This window comes from Lycium ferocissimum, chromosome 9, assembly GCF_029784015.1.
Source record: "Lycium ferocissimum isolate CSIRO_LF1 chromosome 9, AGI_CSIRO_Lferr_CH_V1, whole genome shotgun sequence".
Classification (NCBI taxonomy): Eukaryota; Viridiplantae; Streptophyta; class Magnoliopsida; order Solanales; family Solanaceae; genus Lycium; species Lycium ferocissimum.
In genome coordinates this window covers 50,330,469-50,351,982 of record NC_081350.1, presented here as the reverse complement: position 1 = coordinate 50,351,982, position 21,514 = coordinate 50,330,469, and the positions used below count along the sequence as shown (strand labels likewise).

At 35.2% G+C, this 21,514-nt stretch overlaps 2 protein-coding genes across 2 annotated transcripts; one reads left to right on the top strand and one right to left on the bottom strand.

Annotated features, from left to right (window-relative positions):
* Positions 1–6,117: 6,117 nt before the first annotated feature.
* On the bottom strand, positions 6,118–8,301 carry LOC132032030 (UDP-glycosyltransferase 74F2-like). The gene is made up of 2 exons (XM_059421854.1): positions 7,651–8,301; positions 6,118–6,855 (listed from the first exon to the last, which is right to left on the bottom strand). The coding sequence occupies exons 1-2, from the start codon at positions 8,299–8,301 to the stop codon at positions 6,118–6,120; spliced, it is 1,389 nt and encodes a 462-aa protein (XP_059277837.1).
* A 5,540-nt stretch (positions 8,302–13,841) lies between these two features.
* On the top strand, positions 13,842–20,961 carry LOC132031189 (protein NLP2). Its single transcript, XM_059421064.1, has 4 exons — positions 13,842–14,026; positions 16,987–17,054; positions 18,772–18,866; positions 20,160–20,961. Exons 1-4 carry the CDS (start codon positions 13,894–13,896, stop codon positions 20,659–20,661), a joined length of 798 nt encoding a protein of 265 aa, XP_059277047.1. The 5' UTR covers positions 13,842–13,893; the 3' UTR covers positions 20,662–20,961.
* The last annotated feature ends 553 nt before the right edge of the window (positions 20,962–21,514 follow it).

The following is a 21,514-nucleotide window of genomic DNA, read 5'->3' as shown; positions in this document are numbered from 1 at the left end:
GCCGTGACTCTCTCTCTCTCGGTGAAGATGAGAGCTTCTCTCTCTTAATCTGGCTATTGAAGATAAGATTCAAGTGGATGATAATCTCTTAGTCATCAATTGAGGTTATACGGTCGCCTATGAAGTGGACACATGTCCCACTATGGCATGGACCAATCATATTTGGCCATGCTATGAATGGGTCCATTTTAGGCACTAATGACTTGATTAATATTAATTAATCACTAATCCCTACTTAATAATCTAATCATGGTTAATTAATCACTAATCTCCACTAATATTTCTATACCAATTAAAATTTATAAGCAATTCGTGCACTAATTAAAATCGGGGATTAAAAGTCCTTGTCTCATATCCAAAAATAATCTTGTCCTCGGACTTATGTCGATTAGCTTACGAATAATTCATCGTACAAAAATACGGGATATAACATTTCTGACTTCAAGTCTGCTAGCAAATTCGCTACCTTGTAGCTCTTTCCAACAACATCCACTAAATTCAAATCATCATCAACCTTGGCTTTGCCTTTCTTGGCTGCCTTGGATGACTTGGGTGTCTTGGCTCCCTTGGATGACTTGGGTGTCTTGGCTCGCTTCTTTAATGTAACTATAGGAAGAGGCTGAGAAGGAGCATGACACCTCAGTCCGGTGATTATGGCAAACTCCTTGATGCCAAAACAAATTGGCATGCCGCAGTAGTTTATCCATATCTCATCAGTTTTGCTGCAAATAATTCTTCGTTTGAGAAGACCATACACAATGGTCATTTGAAACCTTGCATTGTTGTCCTCAGGAAAATCTAGATACATGCCAAAACATGTGGCCCTGAAGAAATCCTCCAAGTCCTCCTCCTGAAGTATCTTCCTAAACTAATCAAAGGGCTTGCCCATGACTGATTTTAAAATAAGATCACCATTCAAATCACCTAGTTTATCCATCGACATCTGCATATGGAACTTCTCACTACTGAAAATTTTGACAACTTCATCAGTGGAAGGTTTGTCAATATCAGTCCCAATAGAAGAATCAATAGCCCCGGTCACCGACCTTTGAAAAGATGCAGTTTTATCCTCTTCATTGTCATCATTATTTACATCATGTTCTTCTTCTTCTTTTTCTTCTTCTTCTTCATTTTCATCATTATTTTCTTCTTCTTGAGAGGTTTCTTCTTCTTTGGATCTTCTTAACACTTTATTGGCCGAAACTCTAGCAGGGAGGTTCCCTGTTCGTAAAGAATATTTGCACACTTCAAAGAAGATCATCTAATGATGCCCCCCCCCCCCCCCACTCTTTTACTAATCTCAATCAGATGATTCCTCCCCACTTTTCTTTTTATTGAAGACATTTTATGCACACAAGAGATAAGCAAAAACACTTTCAATTGATTTGTGCACCATTTCAAGTAAAGAAATAATGAATTTTACAACGGTTGAAGCATATGTGGCAACAAGTGTGTAATATATTGGAACAACTCCATCATATGTTCCAATGAACTTCGCAAGTTGTTGCCACAGATATACATCTGTTGGAAAATATCAATACGATTCTTTGAAGCACTTCTCAAGAATATTGATTATTTCAACGGATGGATAATGTTGCAACAAGCTTAGTAAAGTTGTTAGAACATATGATTGAGTTGTTCCACCGAACTAATGCGACGTTGGAAACCATCAGAACAATTGCTGCAGCTTCCTCAGCAACTGTTTTAAAAATTTCCAACAGATTTAAATACGTTGTAACAACATATTCACTTCTTTGCGAACAACCTCGGCAAGCTGGTTGGGTTTTTTAACTATGATTAGAAATGCGTACCGGACACTCTCCTACCATTGTAAAAACAAAAAAAAGGCAAGGCCTTTTTCCTAAGCCGCATAAGGACAACAACAATGACAACAACATCTATTTCACTATCAGGGTGCAATATCGTATTACAAACACACAACAGTCAAAAATTGAACAAATACACAGCATTGCATAGACACCCTGCCCATGTTCTTCCTCTTCTTCTTTAACCAAAATTAATCATTTTCGTACTTTTATTTCAAAACCCTAACTTTTGAAATAGAAAAAATATTTGTTTCAATACAAACATACAACCATCACAAGTTAAACAAAATAAACCAACCTCAACTGTCAAACAAGTGTCAAGTTCACAACAACTTACTCAGCTATTGGAAAAGAATCAAAAAAAATTCAAACCTTTTTTTCGAAACCCCAAGAAGAACAAGAACACAGATAGTACCAAAAAAACATAATTTCACAACCACATAAACTATTTAAAAACACAAAAACCCCAACAAGTGGAACAAATAAAGCAGATAAGGGTTTTGTCAAGCCCAACAAGCCCTTTTTTCGAACTCCTAAGGAGAACGAGAACACAAACAACACCAAAAACCAGAATTTCACAACCACATACACTATTTACAAACACACAAACCCCAACAACTTGAACAAATACAACAAATAAGGGTTTCTCAAGCATTGAACAACAAAATAAACAACATTGCAGACAAACCTATGTTATTCTTCTTCTTCTCTGACCAAAATCATCATTTTCTCACTTTGATTTCAAAACCCTAACTTTAATAGAAGAAAAAGTTGAGCGATTTTACCTGAGAGAAATGGAGAGCAGCAGTTCGTTGATTTTGCTTTTGAAGAGGTTGACAACGATTTCAAGAAGCACATTTAGCAGTTGAGATCAGTTCGTGGGTTTGAACTTGAAAGTTTGAAGGAGCAGTTGAGATGATCGTGTGTTTTGAATGAAGTTCGTGTGTTTTGATATAGATCGATGTTGAGTTCGAAATAAATGGGGGGTTGGATTAAATGGTTTGGGGTCTTTTTGTATTTTATAAAAGATTAACAAGTTTGGCAAAATACATTTTCAACCCCAATTTTCTTAATCCCAAATTTAATTGGGTTTTGACTTGATGTGGTCCCTACAAGTCACCTCTAGTAATTTCCAAACTTAAAAGTCACCTGGAGTTAAATTTTCCCTCTATCTTCTCCTTATCGATCTTCACAACGGTATTTTATTTTCTTATTTATTATCCGGCTTAGTTGTTTTAATTATCTGTTTAGTTTAGTTTAATTTTGGTAATTTTATCGATTTTTAAAGTTAGATATATATTTGTTGATTTGATTGATATTTTCTCTATCTACTTTTGTGTTTTTAGGCGATGTTACTTGCTTAGCGCAAAGCTGGCTGAAAATTTGGGTTTTTTCCTTTTTCAGCTTTTAGAGAAAAATTGAGTTGAATTATACGCTTTGTTCAAAGCTTATTGAAAATTGAGATTCTTCCCTTTAACTTCTTCAGTTTAAGAGAAAACTTGAGTTGAATTATGTGCTGCGATGTGTTTTGCTGGGTTAGTGAAATATGTGCTTACTAGTCTGTTCGCCAAAATTTTCAACAAGTTTTTGAATGAAGACAAGGAAATCAGTTAATTTATCAACTCCTCAGTACCTTGGCCCTATCTAACCTTTTGTCTTGTTTTCCTCTCTTAAGCCGAGGGTCTTTCGGAAACAACCGCCCTACCTTTTAAGGTGGGGTTAGATACTTTCACTTTACCCTCCCGGATCCCACATGGTGGGATTATACTTCCAGGGCTTGTTGTTGTTGTTGTTGTTGTTGTTGTTGTTGTTGTATCAACTCCTTAGTATATTTTCTGTATCTCAGGTGGCTGAATTATCACTCTTAGCAGAATTATTTGAAGCTAACCTTCGTGATTACAACAAGATAATTCATGGCTATGCAAAGCAGCATCGGTTGAAAGAAGCTGAAAGCTGTGCTTTTAACCAACAACTTTCTAATGCAAAGAAGCTTGGACAAGGGGGATTTGGCCCTGTCTTCAAGGTTGATTCCTATGATTGTTAAGGGTCGTTTGCTAGGGAATAGTGGCCTTATTTTCTTGAACTAACGTTGATGTTTATTTTATCGTCTTAGGGAAGGCTACAAAGTAGTGAAGAAATCTCAGTGAAGAGGCTATCTGTATCAATGGAATGCACTTCCTAATACTTGTGCTCTCGAGCTTTTGCCTCCTTTGAAAAAGTGCATTGCTGCAACTTGAACCTGTTGAGGTATTTCTTGCTTAAACACTATCAGCAAATACCTTTAAGACCTGACAATCACATTAGTAATTATTACGTTGTCCCTTCGTGTAGTGAAAGCTATACAAATTCCTTTTCTGTTCTATGGTTGTTTGTTAATTGCACAGTACCTCCCAAGTAATCTAGAGTTTTATTTTGACTATTCAGTAAACTAGGATTTTGGAAAGGCGCCCATATTGGAAAATATGTTTTCTATTTACGGATATTAATATAATTTTGTTTTGATCCAGAACCAATTGGATATCCAGTACCAAATGTAAAATACATCTCTCACCATCCTAATGAAAGTTTGATTTGTGTTTCTCTTAGATGGACTCTCTGCGTAACTTACTGATGGTTTTGAAGACTCACTTGTGAATACTTAGTTTGACACTAATCTAGATCTGTCATTGTCTATGAGTGCTTACAAGGGCAGTGCAGCCATAACAACTTACTGAAATTAGATATATACTTCATGTTAGTTGTCCCCTTTGTGTTTGTTTAGAAATTGGGAGAAAAAAAAAATAGTCCAGAGTTCTCTGTGCAAGCTACAAAGTGGTGAAGAAATTGCAGCGAAGAAGCTACATCAATTTGTTGAAGCTCATGTAAGGCTTGCTATTTGGTTAGTAGAAACTGGCAGGATATTTGGTTAGTAAGATATGCATTTGGTATGTCAATTTCATGTCTCAAATGAGACGGACCATCTGTTGTTATAAATGTGTACAGGAGATATTCTTTCAAATTGTGGGCTTGCTCAAGAAATGACACATATTGCAAATGTTAGTGATGCAGAGAGCTGCCATAGTTTCTCTAGGGGGAAAAATAGTGGCTCAGTTTCATTGTTTCTCTATTGTTGAACGAATTCTTTCTGTTTTGATAATTCATACTTTTTTTTATTGGTAGAAGATGAGAAAGCAGATATTGAGTTTCATTGTTCTTGTTTTAAGTGAATAACGTTGTTTTGAGTTTGTTAATTCTTAATTATTACCTTTGAATTGATTTCTTTTGTGATTTTTATTTTTGCTGCTATGAAAGAGTGATTGATTAAATACGTCGATTAAGGTAATTCATGGCCAATTTTAGCCGCCATTAATGCCCCCAAACATGCCTCCTTTATTGTGCAATTATTGCATTTTTTGTCGTCAATAACAAAAGTCGCAAAATTTGTTTGATATCACATTTCTAAGGCGGCTTTACTGGAAATAGTAATTGCCGCTAATAAACGCATCGGCAATACTATGGGTCCTTATCAAAGACTCACAATAAATGTCGCTAAAGGCTTTAGCGACCTTGGATGTAATGACATTAAATTAATTGCCGGTAAATGTTTTTGCGGCAGGAAAATTTACTGCCCATAAAAGCCTCATTTCGTGTACTAAATTCATCTAAAAATCTGAGTTTCAAGACACATTCTGAAAAGTACTAGTTTAGATTAGATTTAAATTTATTTAGATTAGATTAGATAAGATAGATAGATTTAGATGTAGATGCCTCAACTACACTTGAATGCAACTCTAAATTATTACACTAAAGTACCAGGCGGACAATTTCCCCATAAATATCCCACCCATTTTCACATGAATTAACAAAGTGGGGAATCATAAGAATTGTGTGGGATCCCACTTATTTAATAGAGCAGAAATAGGGAGAGCATAAAAAAAAAAAATTAATTAAAAAAAGATACAAGAGGGAATCAGAATTCGAACTTCTTGTGTATCACACAAAAAGTAGAATGTTATGATTAATTCAAGAGATAATGGTAAAAAAATACACTGAACTATCACTTTTCACAGATAAATTATAAATTATTCCCTTTTCATATGTAAATTATCATCATATATATATGTATCAAAGCATACTTAGGTGATACTTCAGGTACAAAAATGGAACAATTGATAGTTGGCCAACCAACTTCGATGTATGTTTTAATACATAGATGGTGATAGTTCAGGTAGAAAAAATGAACAATTGATAGTTAGAGGGTAAAACTCGCGAAAAAGTGATAATCAGGTGTTTTTGACCATTAACTTTTGGATCAATGAACATTATCTGATGATCTAGTGCAGCTTGATACAAATTCTTCAATATTTTTATCAGACGTTCCACCTTCATTAACCGCATCCTTAGCCAAATCCTTCCATTTCTGGGCATTCTTCTTCATTTCTTTCCCTTTCTCTCCTTGTAACACAGTCTTTACACATTCCTCGATTTCTTCTCTTCCAACAATCCCTTTCTCACTAACTTTAACTCTCACCCCTACACTCCAAACATCTTGTACTAATTTCGCGTTTGTCGTTTGATCACTCCATAATGGCATTACCGCCATTGGCACTCCCAAACTCAATGCTTCGAGTGTCGAATTCCATCCACCGTGTGAGAAAAAACATCCAATTGCTTTATTAGATAAGACTTGTAGTTGTGGACTCCATTTTATCACTAATCCTTTCTCAGCCGTTTCGTCGATGAACCTTTTGGGAATTTTTTCTTCATCACAAGTCCTAACCACCCATAAGAAGTAGCTATTGGTTGCTTTCAAACCCCAAGCAATTTCTTCCATTTGTTTTTCACAAAAGGTGGACATGCTACCAAAAGCTGCATAAACAACAGATCCGTCTGGTTTAGTATTTAGCCAGTTGATACATGTAGAAGCATCCACTTGGAATAGATTGAGACCATATTCAATATCATTTTCCACTCTATTGTCCAAATAGAAAGATGGCAATGTTGGGCCTATGGTCGATAATTGGGTGACTTTTGACATTATGTCTGTTGCCTGCAATTATACATGAAAAAGGTTTAAACTCTATAGACCGGTGGATAAAAGAACTATGGGAGCAAATACAACAATAAGTTGAAGCATGTCGAGATATCTATACTACAGTAATGTAATTAAGCGTTTTATCTCTAACAACTTAAGCTATTAATGTAAATGAGATGGTCACACAGTTGCGTTATCGTATCAGAACAGGTAGAGGTTTTGAGTTCAGTTTTAACTACCACCCAAAAAAGCAAGAAAATAAATAAATATTTTAACTTGTTTGGCTCATGAAAAAAAAAAGGGGAATCAGACATACGTACACGTGAGGCGTGTTGAGATATACTCCCACCAGGTCAAAAAAAGAGTCCACTTAGCCTTTTTTTTTTTGGGTAAAAAAAAGTGTCCACTTATCAAATCAAGAAAAAATTAACCTTATTTTTTCAGATTTGCCCCTATTAAGTGTTATATGATCAAATCTCAATGCTTATTTAATTAGGGGCAGTTTAATCAAACTATCTATTTTTGTCTAGGAGTTAGTATTTTCTTAAAGGGTGTGCAAATGGCTGAGTGAACTCTTTTTTTGATCCGAAGGGAGTAATACGATACTTAAATAATTAACGTGTTTGTTCTCTCTAACAACTAAGACCTTTAGATGAGATGATCACTATGCAACAACGCATGAGAATGAGAGCCCGAGTATGAAAGGAATATGCATCAAGTGCAAATAAGTATTTGATTAAATGCTTTAAATAGGAAAAAAGAAGCACCAAGTGTTTTAGTTGTCCATAAATAGTATGTTTTGCTACTCACCTCTACCTCCAACTTGTAGAATGAGTTCACAAATACATACTCAGCTTTCTCCACATTTGTATACTGATTCAACACCATCTCAAAATAAGCTGGATATGTACCATATGCATGAATGAACGATGGCATATCTCGAGGTTCGAGCTCTGGCAATCCCGGAATCTTCACCTTAGGTGAAGAAACGGGCAACAACAATTTTTTATGATGAACATAATAGTAAATATAGTTCACAGCACAAGCTTGAGTGAAAAAACATGCTCCAATTAAGCCATGCTCTTTAGCTACATCTAAAGCCCATGGCATGAACGCATCATAAATAATGCAAGTTATAGGGAACTCCGTTTTTTCATACTTCTTCACAAGATTGGCTAGCGTTTTCGAGCCGTTTTTCTTGAAGCCTTCGAGATAGGCTTCGTTGCTTTTGGCTTCAGCATAGCCGCCTTTGTCGAAGCCATCGGAAATCGTGTCGATTACAACGGTATCAGAATTTGGACACATGGAATGAGAGATGAAGTTTGTGATGGCTAAAGTGGTTTTTAGACCTTTGGAAACTAAACGTTTGCAGAACTGAAGCATAGGGTTTATGTGGCCTTGGCTTGGATAAGGAAGAGCCACAATATGAGCTCCATACTTTTTGCTTTTCACCACCTCCATCTTTCTTCCCTTTCCTTCTATTCTTTTTGGGGTTGCTTTTTCCCTTTCTTACTCAGTCTTGCAAGGAAAGGTATATTATATATGGAGCTAAAGACGAAGAGAGATTGTTGGAATATAATTAAATAGTAAAAGAGTGCTCCTTTTAACAGTTTAAACTTTTAGATGAGATGGTCACACACTTCAATATAATATTAGAGCAGATAGAGGTCCTGAGATCGAATCTAACCGTCACTCATTATCAAAAAAAATCTTCGCGTGCTTGACCATGAAAAAAAAAAAATCAGGCCCATACTTCAATAGAGATCCATTTCACAAATCCCGGCACCTTTTTTATCTGTCACATGGTTAGCTGCTTTTCATGAAACAAGGTTAGCTGAAAAAACAATTAGGAATTTCATCAAGAGAAATGTTGACCATATGTACGAGGGAGCATATGTTTGCTGATTAAGGTGAAATGTAAAAATATATCTACAGTTGCCTCTCTAATGAAAAAGAGAATCTTATTATGTATGCATGCTTGCGTACATGCATCGCTGAATCTCGCACTATGTACATCTCTACCAGAAAACAAATTTAAAGTAATCTTTGTTTGATTTATTTTTAATTTAATTTACATTTCATTCGACCTTTTAACCCAACTAAGGAAAAAATTAACGAAAGTAGCAATGCATTTCTGGAGATGTAATAAACATTGATTACAGGAACGATTAATCGAGTTTTTAACTTAAAAATGTATTACTGAAAGAGTAGACAAACTATGCTTGACGTTAAAGTTTATCATGTCAGGTAGAGGATATAAAATAACCGTTATTTTGAACTTTGACTTAATATTTACTTTAGCTATAGTGCACGCAAGGAACGACTAGTTTCTCCAATGTCAACTTCTATCATAAAAACTAAGTTGACTTGGAGCCTATTTGGCCGAGCTGTCAAAAATAATTTACTTTTAGAAGTACGATTTATCAAAATAGCTTTTCAAAAAAACACTTTTGGAGAAACACAATTTGTGTTTGGCCAATTCATTTAAGAAGTGTTTTTTCAGTAAGTGATGACAAGATTGTGTTTGAACAATCTTTTCAAAAAATACTTTTAAGTGTCAAATTACGAAAAAGGACAAGCATGATGACATGTTTTACTATTAGAATAATTTAAACAAAGAAATTATTTTTAATATTATTATGAAAGCCTTTAAAGTCATGTGAAAAAATACTAACTCGTATTTTTTCTAGCAATACTTGGTATGTTCCAGAGAGGGACCAGAGAGGGAGAGGAGAAATAGAGGAAATGACGGTAAAGAAAATGGAAGAAATAACTCGTATTTATAGTTGACGGATTATACCAAAGAGGAAAAGGAAAAGAGAGATGGAAAAAAGAAAAATAAAAGGAAAAGACATGGTGAAAACCAAAAGAAGAAAAAAACATGTATTTAATTGAGAGATATACATATAAATATAAATCTGTGGTGTGGATATTTTTGTCTTGAAGAAATTTAACTTTTTTTCTTTCTGCATCTGCTTTTGGAAAAAAACAGAAATTTATAGCTTCTTCTCAACATCTTCTGCTACTCCTCAAAATCATTTCTTATTATTGGTCAAATACCTCAAATCTTTAAAAAAAAAATGCTTTGAGAGAGAAAAAGATGCTTCTAGCAAAAAGCTTGGCCAAACAGGTCTTAAGCATCACATTTTTTAACCAAAAATCTTAAGCTTTACATGACTTGAGGTATTAAGACAAAAGTTATTTATCCCCACGATATTATTGGTTTTAAGATCATTATTACTTGTGTAAATTGAGGATGCGGCTCCCCTTCGGCAGGAGTTCTCTTCGTTTCCGTTAGTGTTCACCCGAACACCCTCCTCCTCCTCCTCCTCCTCCTCCTCCTCCTTCTCCTTCTTCTTCTCCTCCTCCTCCTCCTTCTCCTTCTTCTTCTTCTTCTTCTTCTTCTTCTTCTTCTTCTTCTTCTTCTTCTTCTTCTTCTTCTCCTCCTCTCCTCATCCTCGTCGTCCTCCTCCTCCTGCTCCTCCTCCTCCTCCTCTTCCTCTTGCTCCTCCTCCTCCTCCTTCTCCTCCTCCTCGCTCCTTCTTCTTCTCCTCCTTCTTCTTCCTTCTTCTGCTCCTCCTCCTGCTCCTCCTCCTTCTCCTCCTCCTTCTCCTTCTTCTTCTTCTTCTTCTTCTTCTTCTTCTTCTTCTTCTTCTTCTCCTTCTTCTTCTTCTTCTTCTTCTACTTGATCTTCTTTACTTTCTTGGCCAGAAACTCTTACTTGAGAGGTTTCCTGTTCAGCAGTCTCCTCCTCCTCCTCCTCCTCCTTCTTCTTCTTCTTCTTCTTCTTCTTCTTCTTCTTCTTCTTCTTCTTCTTTATTTTCTTGGCCGAAACTCCTACTTCGAGAGGTTTCTGTTCGGCGCTTGTTCGTAAAGAATATTTTTCCGTTCAAAGAAGATCATCTAATGACGCCCCCCCCCCTAGCTCTTTTACTAACTATAGATGATTCCTCCCCTTTTCTTTTTGGTGAAGACATTTTATCTGCACACAGGAGATAAGCAAAAACACTTTCAATTGATTTGTGCACCATTTCAAGTAAACAAATAATGAATTTTTACAACAACTGAAGCATATGTTGCAACAAGTGTGTAATATATTGGAACAACTCCATCATATGTTCCAACAACTTCATAAGTTGTTGCAACAGATTATACATCTGTTGGAAAATATCAATACAGTTGTTGCAGCTTCCTCAGCAACTGTATTGATTATTTCCAACAGATGGATAATCTGTTGCAACAACTGGTAAAGTTGTTGGAACATATGATTGAGTTGTTCCAACAGACTAATCTGTTGGAAACCATCAGAACCGCTTCTTTGCAAATTTTCTCAAGAATCGTTTTAACAATTTTCAATAGATTTTAAATCACATAATAACATATTCACTTGCAGAACAACCTCGGCAAAACCGTTTTGGGTTTTTACCAATGATTACTCAAAATTGGGTAAAAAAAAAAAAAAAAAAGGCCCTTTTCCTAAGCCTTACAAGGACAACAACGGACAACAACATCTATTTCACTATCAGGGGGCAATATCAGTGTATTACAAACACACAACAGTAAAAAATTGAACAAAATATATTGCATTGAATAAACACCCTGCCCATGTTCTTCCTCTTCTTCTTTAACCAAAATTCATCATTTTCGTACTTTTATTTCAAAATCCTAACTTTTGAACTAGAAAAAACATCTATTTCACTATAAACACACAACCATCACAAGTTAAACAAAATAAACCAACCTCAATCCAAACAAGTGTTTGGAAGTTACGCAACAACTTACTACTCATTGTTGAAAAAAATCCAAAAAAAATTCAAACTCTTTTTTCGAAACCCCAAGGAGAACAAGAACACAAATAATACCAAAAATCATAATTTCACAACCACATACACTATTTAACAACACAGAAACCCCAACAAGTGGAACAAATAGAGCAAATACGGGTTTTTTCAAGCCCAACAAGCCCTTTTTTCCGAACTGCTAAGGAGAACGAGAACACAAACAACACCAAAAACCAGAATTTCACAACCACATACACTATTTACAAACACACAAACCCCAACAACTCGAACAAATACAACAAATAAGGGTTTCTCAAGCATTGAACAACAAAATAAACAACATTGCAGACAAACCCATGTTATTCTTCTTCTTCTCTGACCAAAATCATCATTTTCTCACTTTGATTTCAAAACCCTAACTTTAATAGAAGAAAAAGTTGAGCGATTTTACCTGAGAGAAATGGAGAGCAGCAGTTCGTTGATTTTGCTTTTGAAGAGGTTGACGACGGTTTCAAGAAGCACATTTAGCAGTTGAGATCAGTTCATGGGTTTGAAAGTTTGAAGGAGCAGTTGATCGATCGTGTGTTTTGAATGAAAGTCATGGGATTTGATATGGACCGATGTTGAGTTTGAAATAAATGGGGGTTGGATTAAATGGTTTGGGGTCTTTTTTGTATTTTATAAAAGATTAACAAGTTTGGCAAAATACATTTTCAACCCCAATTTTCTTAATCCCAAATTTAATTGGGTTTTGACTTATGTGGTCCCTACAAGTCACCTCTAGTAATTTTAAATCTTAAAAGTCACCTTCAGTGAAATTTTCGAACTAACATACTAATCACGCTAACAGCTTCTCAACTAACTTATCTAATTAACAACTACACTGAATTAGTTAAAGTAATACTCAGCCCCCGTTTGGCCATTAGAATTATTCACTTTATTCCGGATTTTTTTCCACTTTTTTCCGGAATTAGCGTTTGGCCATGAGAATTCAAAAAACTTGTTTTTTAATTTTTTTTTTTTTTTTACTTTTTTCACTTTTTTACAACTACATTTCACCAAAAACTACAATTCAAAAACTATGGCCAAACACAACTCCAACTCCAACTCCAACTCCAAAATTCCAAAAAAAAAAAAGTAAATTTTTTTTTGGTATCTATGGACAAACGAGGCCTTAGTTGTTTTATAATTTAGCCGATACATCGCTCAATAACCATCCGATAATTGCTAATCCGATACCGAACCAACCGATATCTTATCGGTTGGCTAGCGGATTAGTATATTTAAAATCCGATAACCGATAAGCCGAACCATTAAGATTAATTATTCGCCCGATCCGTCCAATAAGCAGCCCTAGCGAAGCTACTAAAAAAACACTATTTTCCCATTGAATTTCTCCACTGATATATATTCAGTGGCTATTTCCCAAAATTATATAGTAAGTGTTTTCACAAGAAAAAAAAAATATGAAGTTTCTAGCGTATTAATGGGACCAATTTTCTACCATGCGTTTTTTCAGTGAGCTGGTTCGGTGGGAATGGGGTGAACAAATCATGTTTTATAGAATAAATTTCCCACTGAATGTCGGTGGAAAAACCTTTATTTATAGTAGTGCCATGTGAAATGAAATATTTATGGATGGCGCAATATACCCCTAAACGTTGCCATTTAAAGTAGATATATTTGTACTATTTATGTAACGGCATGAGTATATATGCACCACTTTATTATGAGGGGTATATCTGCGCTAAATCACAAAGTTGATGGCTATATTTCCACTTTTAACTTATTATCCTTCAATTGCCCTATTTCACTTAAAATTACTCATTTTAATTTTTAATCGTTCTCTCTTTTAACTCAATCCACTAAACTAAATAACCCATATCAAATTAAACCCCAAATATGGCCACATGGGCACTATATTTTAAAAAATATTACTTCCTCCACCTGAATTTATGCGACACAATTTTGACTAGCACGAAATTTAAAAAATAAATTTGAAATTTATGTTGCAGAACAAGCTTTAGATATTTATATGATCGTAAATCATATAATAAAGTTAAATTATTTCTAAATAATATAAAAATAATATTCTTTTTATCTAAAAATGTGCCAATGAGTTAAAAGTGCTTTTAAAATTGATAAATTAGGGTCCTATATAGTCTAGGAAAATGTAATAAATATTCTCAAAATACAAATATTAATAGTAGTATTGAATTAGCTATTAGGAGTATAGTATCCATCGTCGTGTCTGACGGAGCCAAATTAAGCAATGAGTAACCTGCAGTACTCAGGTAACCCGATTCAAAATCCAAACCCAATTACTGACCCGAAATCAAGTCTGTCGTTCGATGAGGTGTCCAAATACTTCAATTTGCCTCTCAATGATGCTGCTGAATCCCTAGGTATTGTCTCCTTCTCTTACCTTACTTTCTACGCGAAACATAAATTTATATGTATAAATTTATTAAAATTATAATAAATAATGGACATAAACCTATAATGTTAAAAACTCATAAAATTTAAATTCTGGATCCAACTCTGTGCTCTGCCTCCGCTTACTTACTTGTACTTCAAGATATATTTATATTTAAGGTGCCTTTTAATTTAGAAGTGAAAAAAGTTTTGAATTATTGGCGAGTTTTTGAACCATTGAACATGGATTTTATTTTTATTTTTTTGAGTTAATGTTGAAAAACACGCTTTAACTATTACTTTTTTCGCGAGCTTCACGTTCCACTTCACCATTATTCTTTTTCTCTCGCCTTCTACCTCTGTTTCTGCACTTGTGCTAGCTAAAATGGGAATGAAAAAGAATATTCTTCTATTTTTTTTTTTTAATGCTTAAGCTGCTGTTTGTTTTAGGACTTGAAATTTTGGCAAGTTTTTGAAAAATTTGAAATTGAGTTTGGGAATTTTTTCTGTTTGGATGGTCGTTACCCATGGTTTTCATAATGTACAGTATCCTATTTATTAGTTTTGTAATGTACTTGTAAAAATGAAATGAAATGGAAACACTATAAAGAAGAAGAAATTGGACTCCAAAATTGATTTTTTTTTTTTTTTTTTAGAAAGAGAATTAAAACAACAAGAAACTAGCCCGAAACTAAGCGAGGGAATGAGACCCCAACAACATCTCCTGCAGCACGCGAAGAAATGCTAGAAGGCACTTGTGTGAATGCCATTCAAAGCGAGACTCTTGACTAAACGCCAAATTGGCTAAACCATCAGCAACCGCATTAGCCTCCCTGTAAATATGGGCAATGAGTTAACCAAATGTTTTGCTCCATAACCATGAGTTTCAATGAACTGTAATGGTGGAATTAGGGTAGGAAGAAGAAGACAAGGGAAGAAGAGAATAGACGAGGAAGAAGAAGAAGAGAGGTAGATTGAGAGAGAATAAGATTTTCTAAAATCATTCTTCAATGCCTTCCCTTCACATTTTCCCGCTATTTATAGCGATGAGAGGGTGATGACGTGTCACCTCTGCTCACGTGACTTTTAATGAACCCACGTGCCTCTTAATCAATTCAAATCATAAAAAATATCGTACTGTATTAATGAATACAATATTTGGATAGGCTGTATCGTTTGTTGCGGTTTAATAACATTTCTATTATTTGGTTTGACTGTATGGTACTGTATAATAAAATGTAAGTTTACTAAAATACCCTTAGACCTTAATTACGAACTAGTTTATATATATTTCTAATAAAACTAAGGTAAAGGATAAAATAGGAACTTTAAAAAATAAGCAGGTGATGGTGAGGGGTAATGGGTGGTGGTGGGGTGGTAGGGTGGCGGTGGGTGGGTTTGTGGTGTGATGGAGGGTGGCGTGGGGTATAATGGGGAAAAGAAATACGAAACCACGCAAAAACCACCAAATTTGTGGTTATAAAATGCCTCCTCAGTTTGCACCCACTGCTGCATGTGTGCAGCTGGATTAATACCCGAATACTTGCTACCTTTCACTAGTCTGCCTAGTTTTATGGTATATCTGTATTGGTAATATGCGTCTGGGGAAGTAGTTGAAGAAATTTTGAATATTGCTGGTGGCAATGCACAGCTTGTTTTGGAGGAGATAGAACGGGAAAACATTGATTTCTTGATTGGTCATTGTAAAAGCTATACATAGAGAAATATGAAATAAATCCTAAAACTCATAGGATGCACGAGTATGACTGTATCTGTGGATTCTGTGCAGTCCTGCACCCAAGAAAAAAATGATTTTAAGCCTATACTAGGATAGTAGGACCTCCAACTTGGTATATTGAGCAGCACCTACAAAAGATGAAGATATAGAAGTTGGGACAGTGGAGATCAACTGTTATTCTCCACCTATGTTGAATTAGTTTGTAATATTTTGAGGTCTTAAATTGAACAGACACATCTTTGCATGAAAGAGCATGACTATTCTGAAAAGTCATCTCTCAAGTTCTATAAATATAAGGACTCTCCTGAAGTAGTGGGAAAAAAATCTACAGTATACTAGGGCTTTGTTGAATCCCGAAGGGAATTGCCTGTAATCCCCTAAAGAAAATATTGTTACTCTCTTTAAAGACAGTGGTATCACATAAAAGCCTTTCTTTGTCAATTTCGCTTTTCTAACAACCTATCCCCGGGTGTCTCCCCCCCCCCCCCCCCCCCCCCCGAGCTTGTTGGAGGTATAGTCATTTGAACAACTAAGTTGGTATCGAGACTATATTTCCTTCTACTCAAGAATTTTTATCTGCATGATATCTCTAATATAATATGCTTTTCCACTTGTTTGACTTTTTCACAATGACATGTTACAAATGCTCCAAATCACTTTTGAGAGGTAATATATTGTCTGCATGATGTTATTCCACTCGAAAGGTAAATGATCTCACCGTGTTTATTTGCACTGGAAACTTTGTAATGATTAGTTGCAAATCAGGAATCATGCTTCTCCAAGGACGAAATAGACAGATGATTATGAGCAAGTAACTTAGACTCTCAAAACCTGCATTCCAAATCATACAGATCTGTTACTATTGAAATTATTCATAAAATCTTGAACTGCTTGTTGGTGTTGCAAGTTTAGCTGTTTCTTGTGATGGTTCCCTTTGATGTCCTTATATTCAACCCCCCCCCAAACCCCTGTCTCACTGCAGTAAGTTTCATTCATAAATGATAGTTTTTACATTACACTTCATGAGTTGACTATACAAGTTTTTTTTTTTTTTTTTTTTTTTTGGTTGAAGAATAAGGAAAGTATAGTTGATCATACTACTCCTGTTATCAACTCAGTTTTGTGCAATGTTTACCAAATTTCCGCTTCCTCTCTTACATATTATTACAAGAAAACAGAACAATTTTGAGCTAATTGGCATTTATCTTCTAGGTGTTTGTACAAGTGTTCTCAAGAAAATATGCTATGAAAATGGTCTGGTGAGGTGGCCATATCGAAAGGTAGGCTGTAAATGATGAACTTTTTTCATTTGAAAAGATTAAACTTTCACCATTTTGAACATTATGTCCCTTGAGATTCTGTTGCTGAATATCGAAGAGTAGATATTCACTAAAGCTCTCATTAGGCTGCTAAACTTTTCACACTTTGGACAGCTCATCTGTCAAACTATTTATGGTAGGCACCTTTCCCATTAAACTTCTAAAAAGGATCGCAACATACATCTTGGTTTCTTAAGTAATAATTAGTTAAGTTATATCTTTTCTTTCCCATTTCTTCTTCCTCCTTCTGGTCTCGTTCCTTACCCTATAAATCCATTGCTTCTTCTGTCCACCAGGTTCCTTCTCCTCCTAATTCCCCCTTCCAACTAATCTAGGCACTTTATTCTTGGCAGCTTATTGGTCTTGGAATGTTTGTTAAAAATGGTTAGTTAAGTTGGAATTTAAAGAAAAGTTCCTTCTGTTTTCTCCAATTATCCACTTCTTCTTCCTCTCTTTTGTTTTTTCCTCATTAATCCATTGCTTCTTACATGCACCTAGTTTTTGGTCCTCCTTATGCAACTACTTTTATATTCTTCACTGGTTCTTGGTCCTCCACTGAGTCCATATTCTGCTTCTGGTGTCATCCAAGAAAAAATCGTATCTTTCTTTTATCATCATCAGCGCAGAAGTCTTAAAATCTGACTAGAGAACATGTGAATTTGCATATCTTACGTCAACATAATCAATCAACATAGTTTGAACTGTCTTGTGAGGTTCAGAGGGCATTTGGAAAGTTTACGCATCTATGTACTGAAAAATACTGAGGGTCTCACTTAATGGTTTCCTATGTGGATCATGGCAGATTTTCTTTGAACTGTGTTCGTCACCATATAAATGGAAAGTTCGACACAATTGGAATCTTTATTGGAAATCGGAATACATATCACTCGATAAGTCCACTAATTTAAGTGACAATCAGTGACAACTGTTGATTATTTAATTTCAAAAAACCCAGTACCAGTAAGAAAATAAATGCCTTTAAAATATATTTTGACATGCCTACCTTTCTTGCTGCAAACAAAAAGAATGTCCTATTGTGATGCTGGCAAAATATATTGATAAGGAATTTTTTTTGGTGGGGGTGTGGTTAGAAGGGATGAATGGAGAAAAGGAAAGAAACTATGACAGTTAACTGGAGCTTAGGGAAGGAACATGATTTTTATCTTCATTTTGATTTTGAGTATACTGCCCGAAATTTTTGAGTTTCCAACAAGGTGGTATATATGTTAAATTATCAGACCAGCATTTTTTGGTTCTTCTGTGATGAAGAATTAGCTTGTTGATTCCAGATAGTAGAATGTTTTTGTTACCCTTTGAAACTTTCTGTGTTGATATTTTCCTGGTCAGATCAAATATTATTTGATCTATCTATAGAACACTATTTATATGGCATTTTCAGTTTAATTATACTGTTTGCTATACAACCAATAAGCTTGAGAATTGCACGGTAACTTTTAAGCACTCACATCACCTGAAGTCTCTCTGAAGAAACCAGTTGCTTGAACTATTTCCTTTTGTTAGGTTGTTAAGACCCTTCAAATGCAGTCAATTATATGATATGATTCACGTGTTTTCTTTGCCCAATAAGCATTAAGCATAAACATTATTGTGGTAGTGGGATCCAAAGAAATGCTTGTGCGTTGCTTGTCTATCATCTGTGTTTATTTGAGATTTTCAGGTCATCTCTGGAAAGAGTATTGAAGATATAAAGAAAGAGGCATTGAGGGAAAAACAAGAGCGATCCGTGGAATTTCCTAAAGCTGCTGGAGAAAAGTATGATTCTTTAGCCAGTTCTACAATCTCATCATTTTTTAAAGTTATTTAACAGTTTATAATTATTTTAGTTGAGTTCAACTTATCATGTCTATTCATATCAATAAAATACTTCATAAAAAATGTCTATCGACTCCGACCAGTTAAATACTTTAATTAGTTGTCTTGGACTTGATGTCAGAAATGCAGCTTGACCCTGTGATGCACTTAAAGAGTTATGTCAATTAGTATAGCTGGCTTATGTATCTGACTGACCTGCTTAATTGACAACAAAGCGGGAAGGGAGGGGGGCATGTCGTACCGGTATTTGGGGGTTGCGTTTTTGTGATGCCACTTTGATACTTTGTAAGAGATTTATTACTTCTCAAAACTTGTCACTTTGGGTAACATTTTCATTTAGTACAGTGTTTGCTTATATGCTTGACATATTAGCAAAATAGGGTGTTTCATTATTCAATATCGTGTGGCATGTAGTATTGCTTATACATTGATTACAATTCAACTGCATAAAGCCAAAAAATGATTTTACCAAACCCCCCCCCCCCCCCCCCGGTATGATATGTGAGGTTACACTGGAACCCAAATGTGATCTATGCACCAACCAGATATAATTATACCATTAGGCCATTTAATTTTAATTTGCTTAGTCAATGTCTTAACTTTTGTACATATTTTTGTCTTATTTCATGTGATTATTATTTAAAGTTTTTAGGTTTATTTGTAGATTATGTTCTATCATTTTTATAAAATATTATTTTGATTTAGAAAACGACTTTGATTGGCCAAGACCATTATTGTCCCCAAAATCATGATTCCAGCTTCACTCCTGCCATGAAGTTATGAACTACTCCCTCTGTCCCAATTTATTTGACTCTTTCCTTTTTAGTTAGTCTAAAAAAGACACCTTTTTATATATAGGAACAATTTAACTTTAAACTTATCATTTTACCCTTAATGAGATGATTTGTAGCCAAACAAATATCTATGACTTATTTTAGATCACAAGTTTCAAAAATCTTCCTTTCATTCTTAAACTCCGTGCTCAGTCAAACACCATCACATAAAATGGGGCGGAGGAAGTAAATACAAGATAATGTTTTCTTGATTATCAAATCCCTCCATATTTTAGATGATTCAGGTTACAATAAACACATTCACATATTACCTTACTATATGATACCTGGTTTTTCCTGAGCCAATGGTGACTTTTGGAATATCTATTGCATTACAGAACAGAAATATATAAATCATTAGTGTCTATTGAGATGCTTTCTGTCAAATACTTCATTGTAGGGGCCCCCAATTGCCAAACAAGAGTAGTATTAGCTCCACAATGGAAATGCCAAAAGCGGCAGGGGCTTTCTCACAGCAGCAAGGAACCAGGAATGTTCAATCGGGAAGTTTACCACATTTCCGTATCTCTAGCTTGACAAAAGGAACTTCAGTCGGTTATGATGAATTCAAATATGGTTTTCCATCCAATGGCTTGTCTACTGCAACATATAAGTGGTGGGGAAACAAGAGTCCTGATGGTAACGATGATAGCCAACTGAATGACGACAATGCCAACAACAGCAATAAATCTGAATGCCATACAAGTTTGGATTCCATGGGAACGACTTTACTGACCGATGTGAGAAAACGAGCTGTCAAAGAGGGGAAAGAAACGCTGAGGCTTGGGGTCTATAGAGGGCGTAGTGCAAACATGCTTGATCCAACAAAACGGAAGATTCTTCTTCAGGTATTCAAATCGTATTTGCATGTCCATGGTGATATGAGTAACTTCGAACAATGATCATTTCAAGATTCAAGTGAAGAGGACACGTTACATCTAGGTTTCAGTGCTCCGTGTGGAGTATTCCAGGCAATTCATATAGGTTATCTTTTCTTTGACTAAGATGAGATCTTGAACACCCTATAGGCAAGATAACAACAACATATGCAGTGTAATCCCCCAAGTGGATTTTTAGCTTGATCTCGATTATTTATAGCTTAGTTTTTTCGATAAAAGTTATCTTTCTTGATTTTTATACCGTCTCCTGGAACATCTGCTTACTGCATTTGTGCACTAATCAAAGCTTTACCACCTGCCTTACCCCCTATGTCCAGCCACCAACGGCTTTTTCAGGTGCCTTGCGAGTATTGGCGTTTGGCAGGTCCAATTTATGAGTTAGCAGGTTTGATAGAACTCAACGACTTTCGACTTAATCATTTGTATATATATGAAAATAAGTATGGATCTTTGATAAAATACAGGGATAATTTTAGAAACCTCTCTTGAGGTTCTTTCTTATAACACACACCGTTTTTTCATATTTAGTGTAACAAAACTTATATCGTAAGTTTGTCACCTTAAATGGACAAATGTGTCATTGTATGATAATTATTTATTTTCTATTTCGTGTAACAAAATTAATTTAATTAGGTTTTCATCCGTGGAAGCAGAAACGTTGTCAAGACCCATATTGAAGTAGTAGATCTTATCAATTTACGAACTCGATATAACAAGATCTTCGAAAAGGTTCTCAAGAAAATTGAAAAACACTTTTTCCCCTTTCATTGCTCGAAGCTGGCCTTTTCTAATGGAGCGAACCTAATCCTTAGCTAAAAATGATGTCCATAAGTACTTAGCTTTGTTACATTGTATA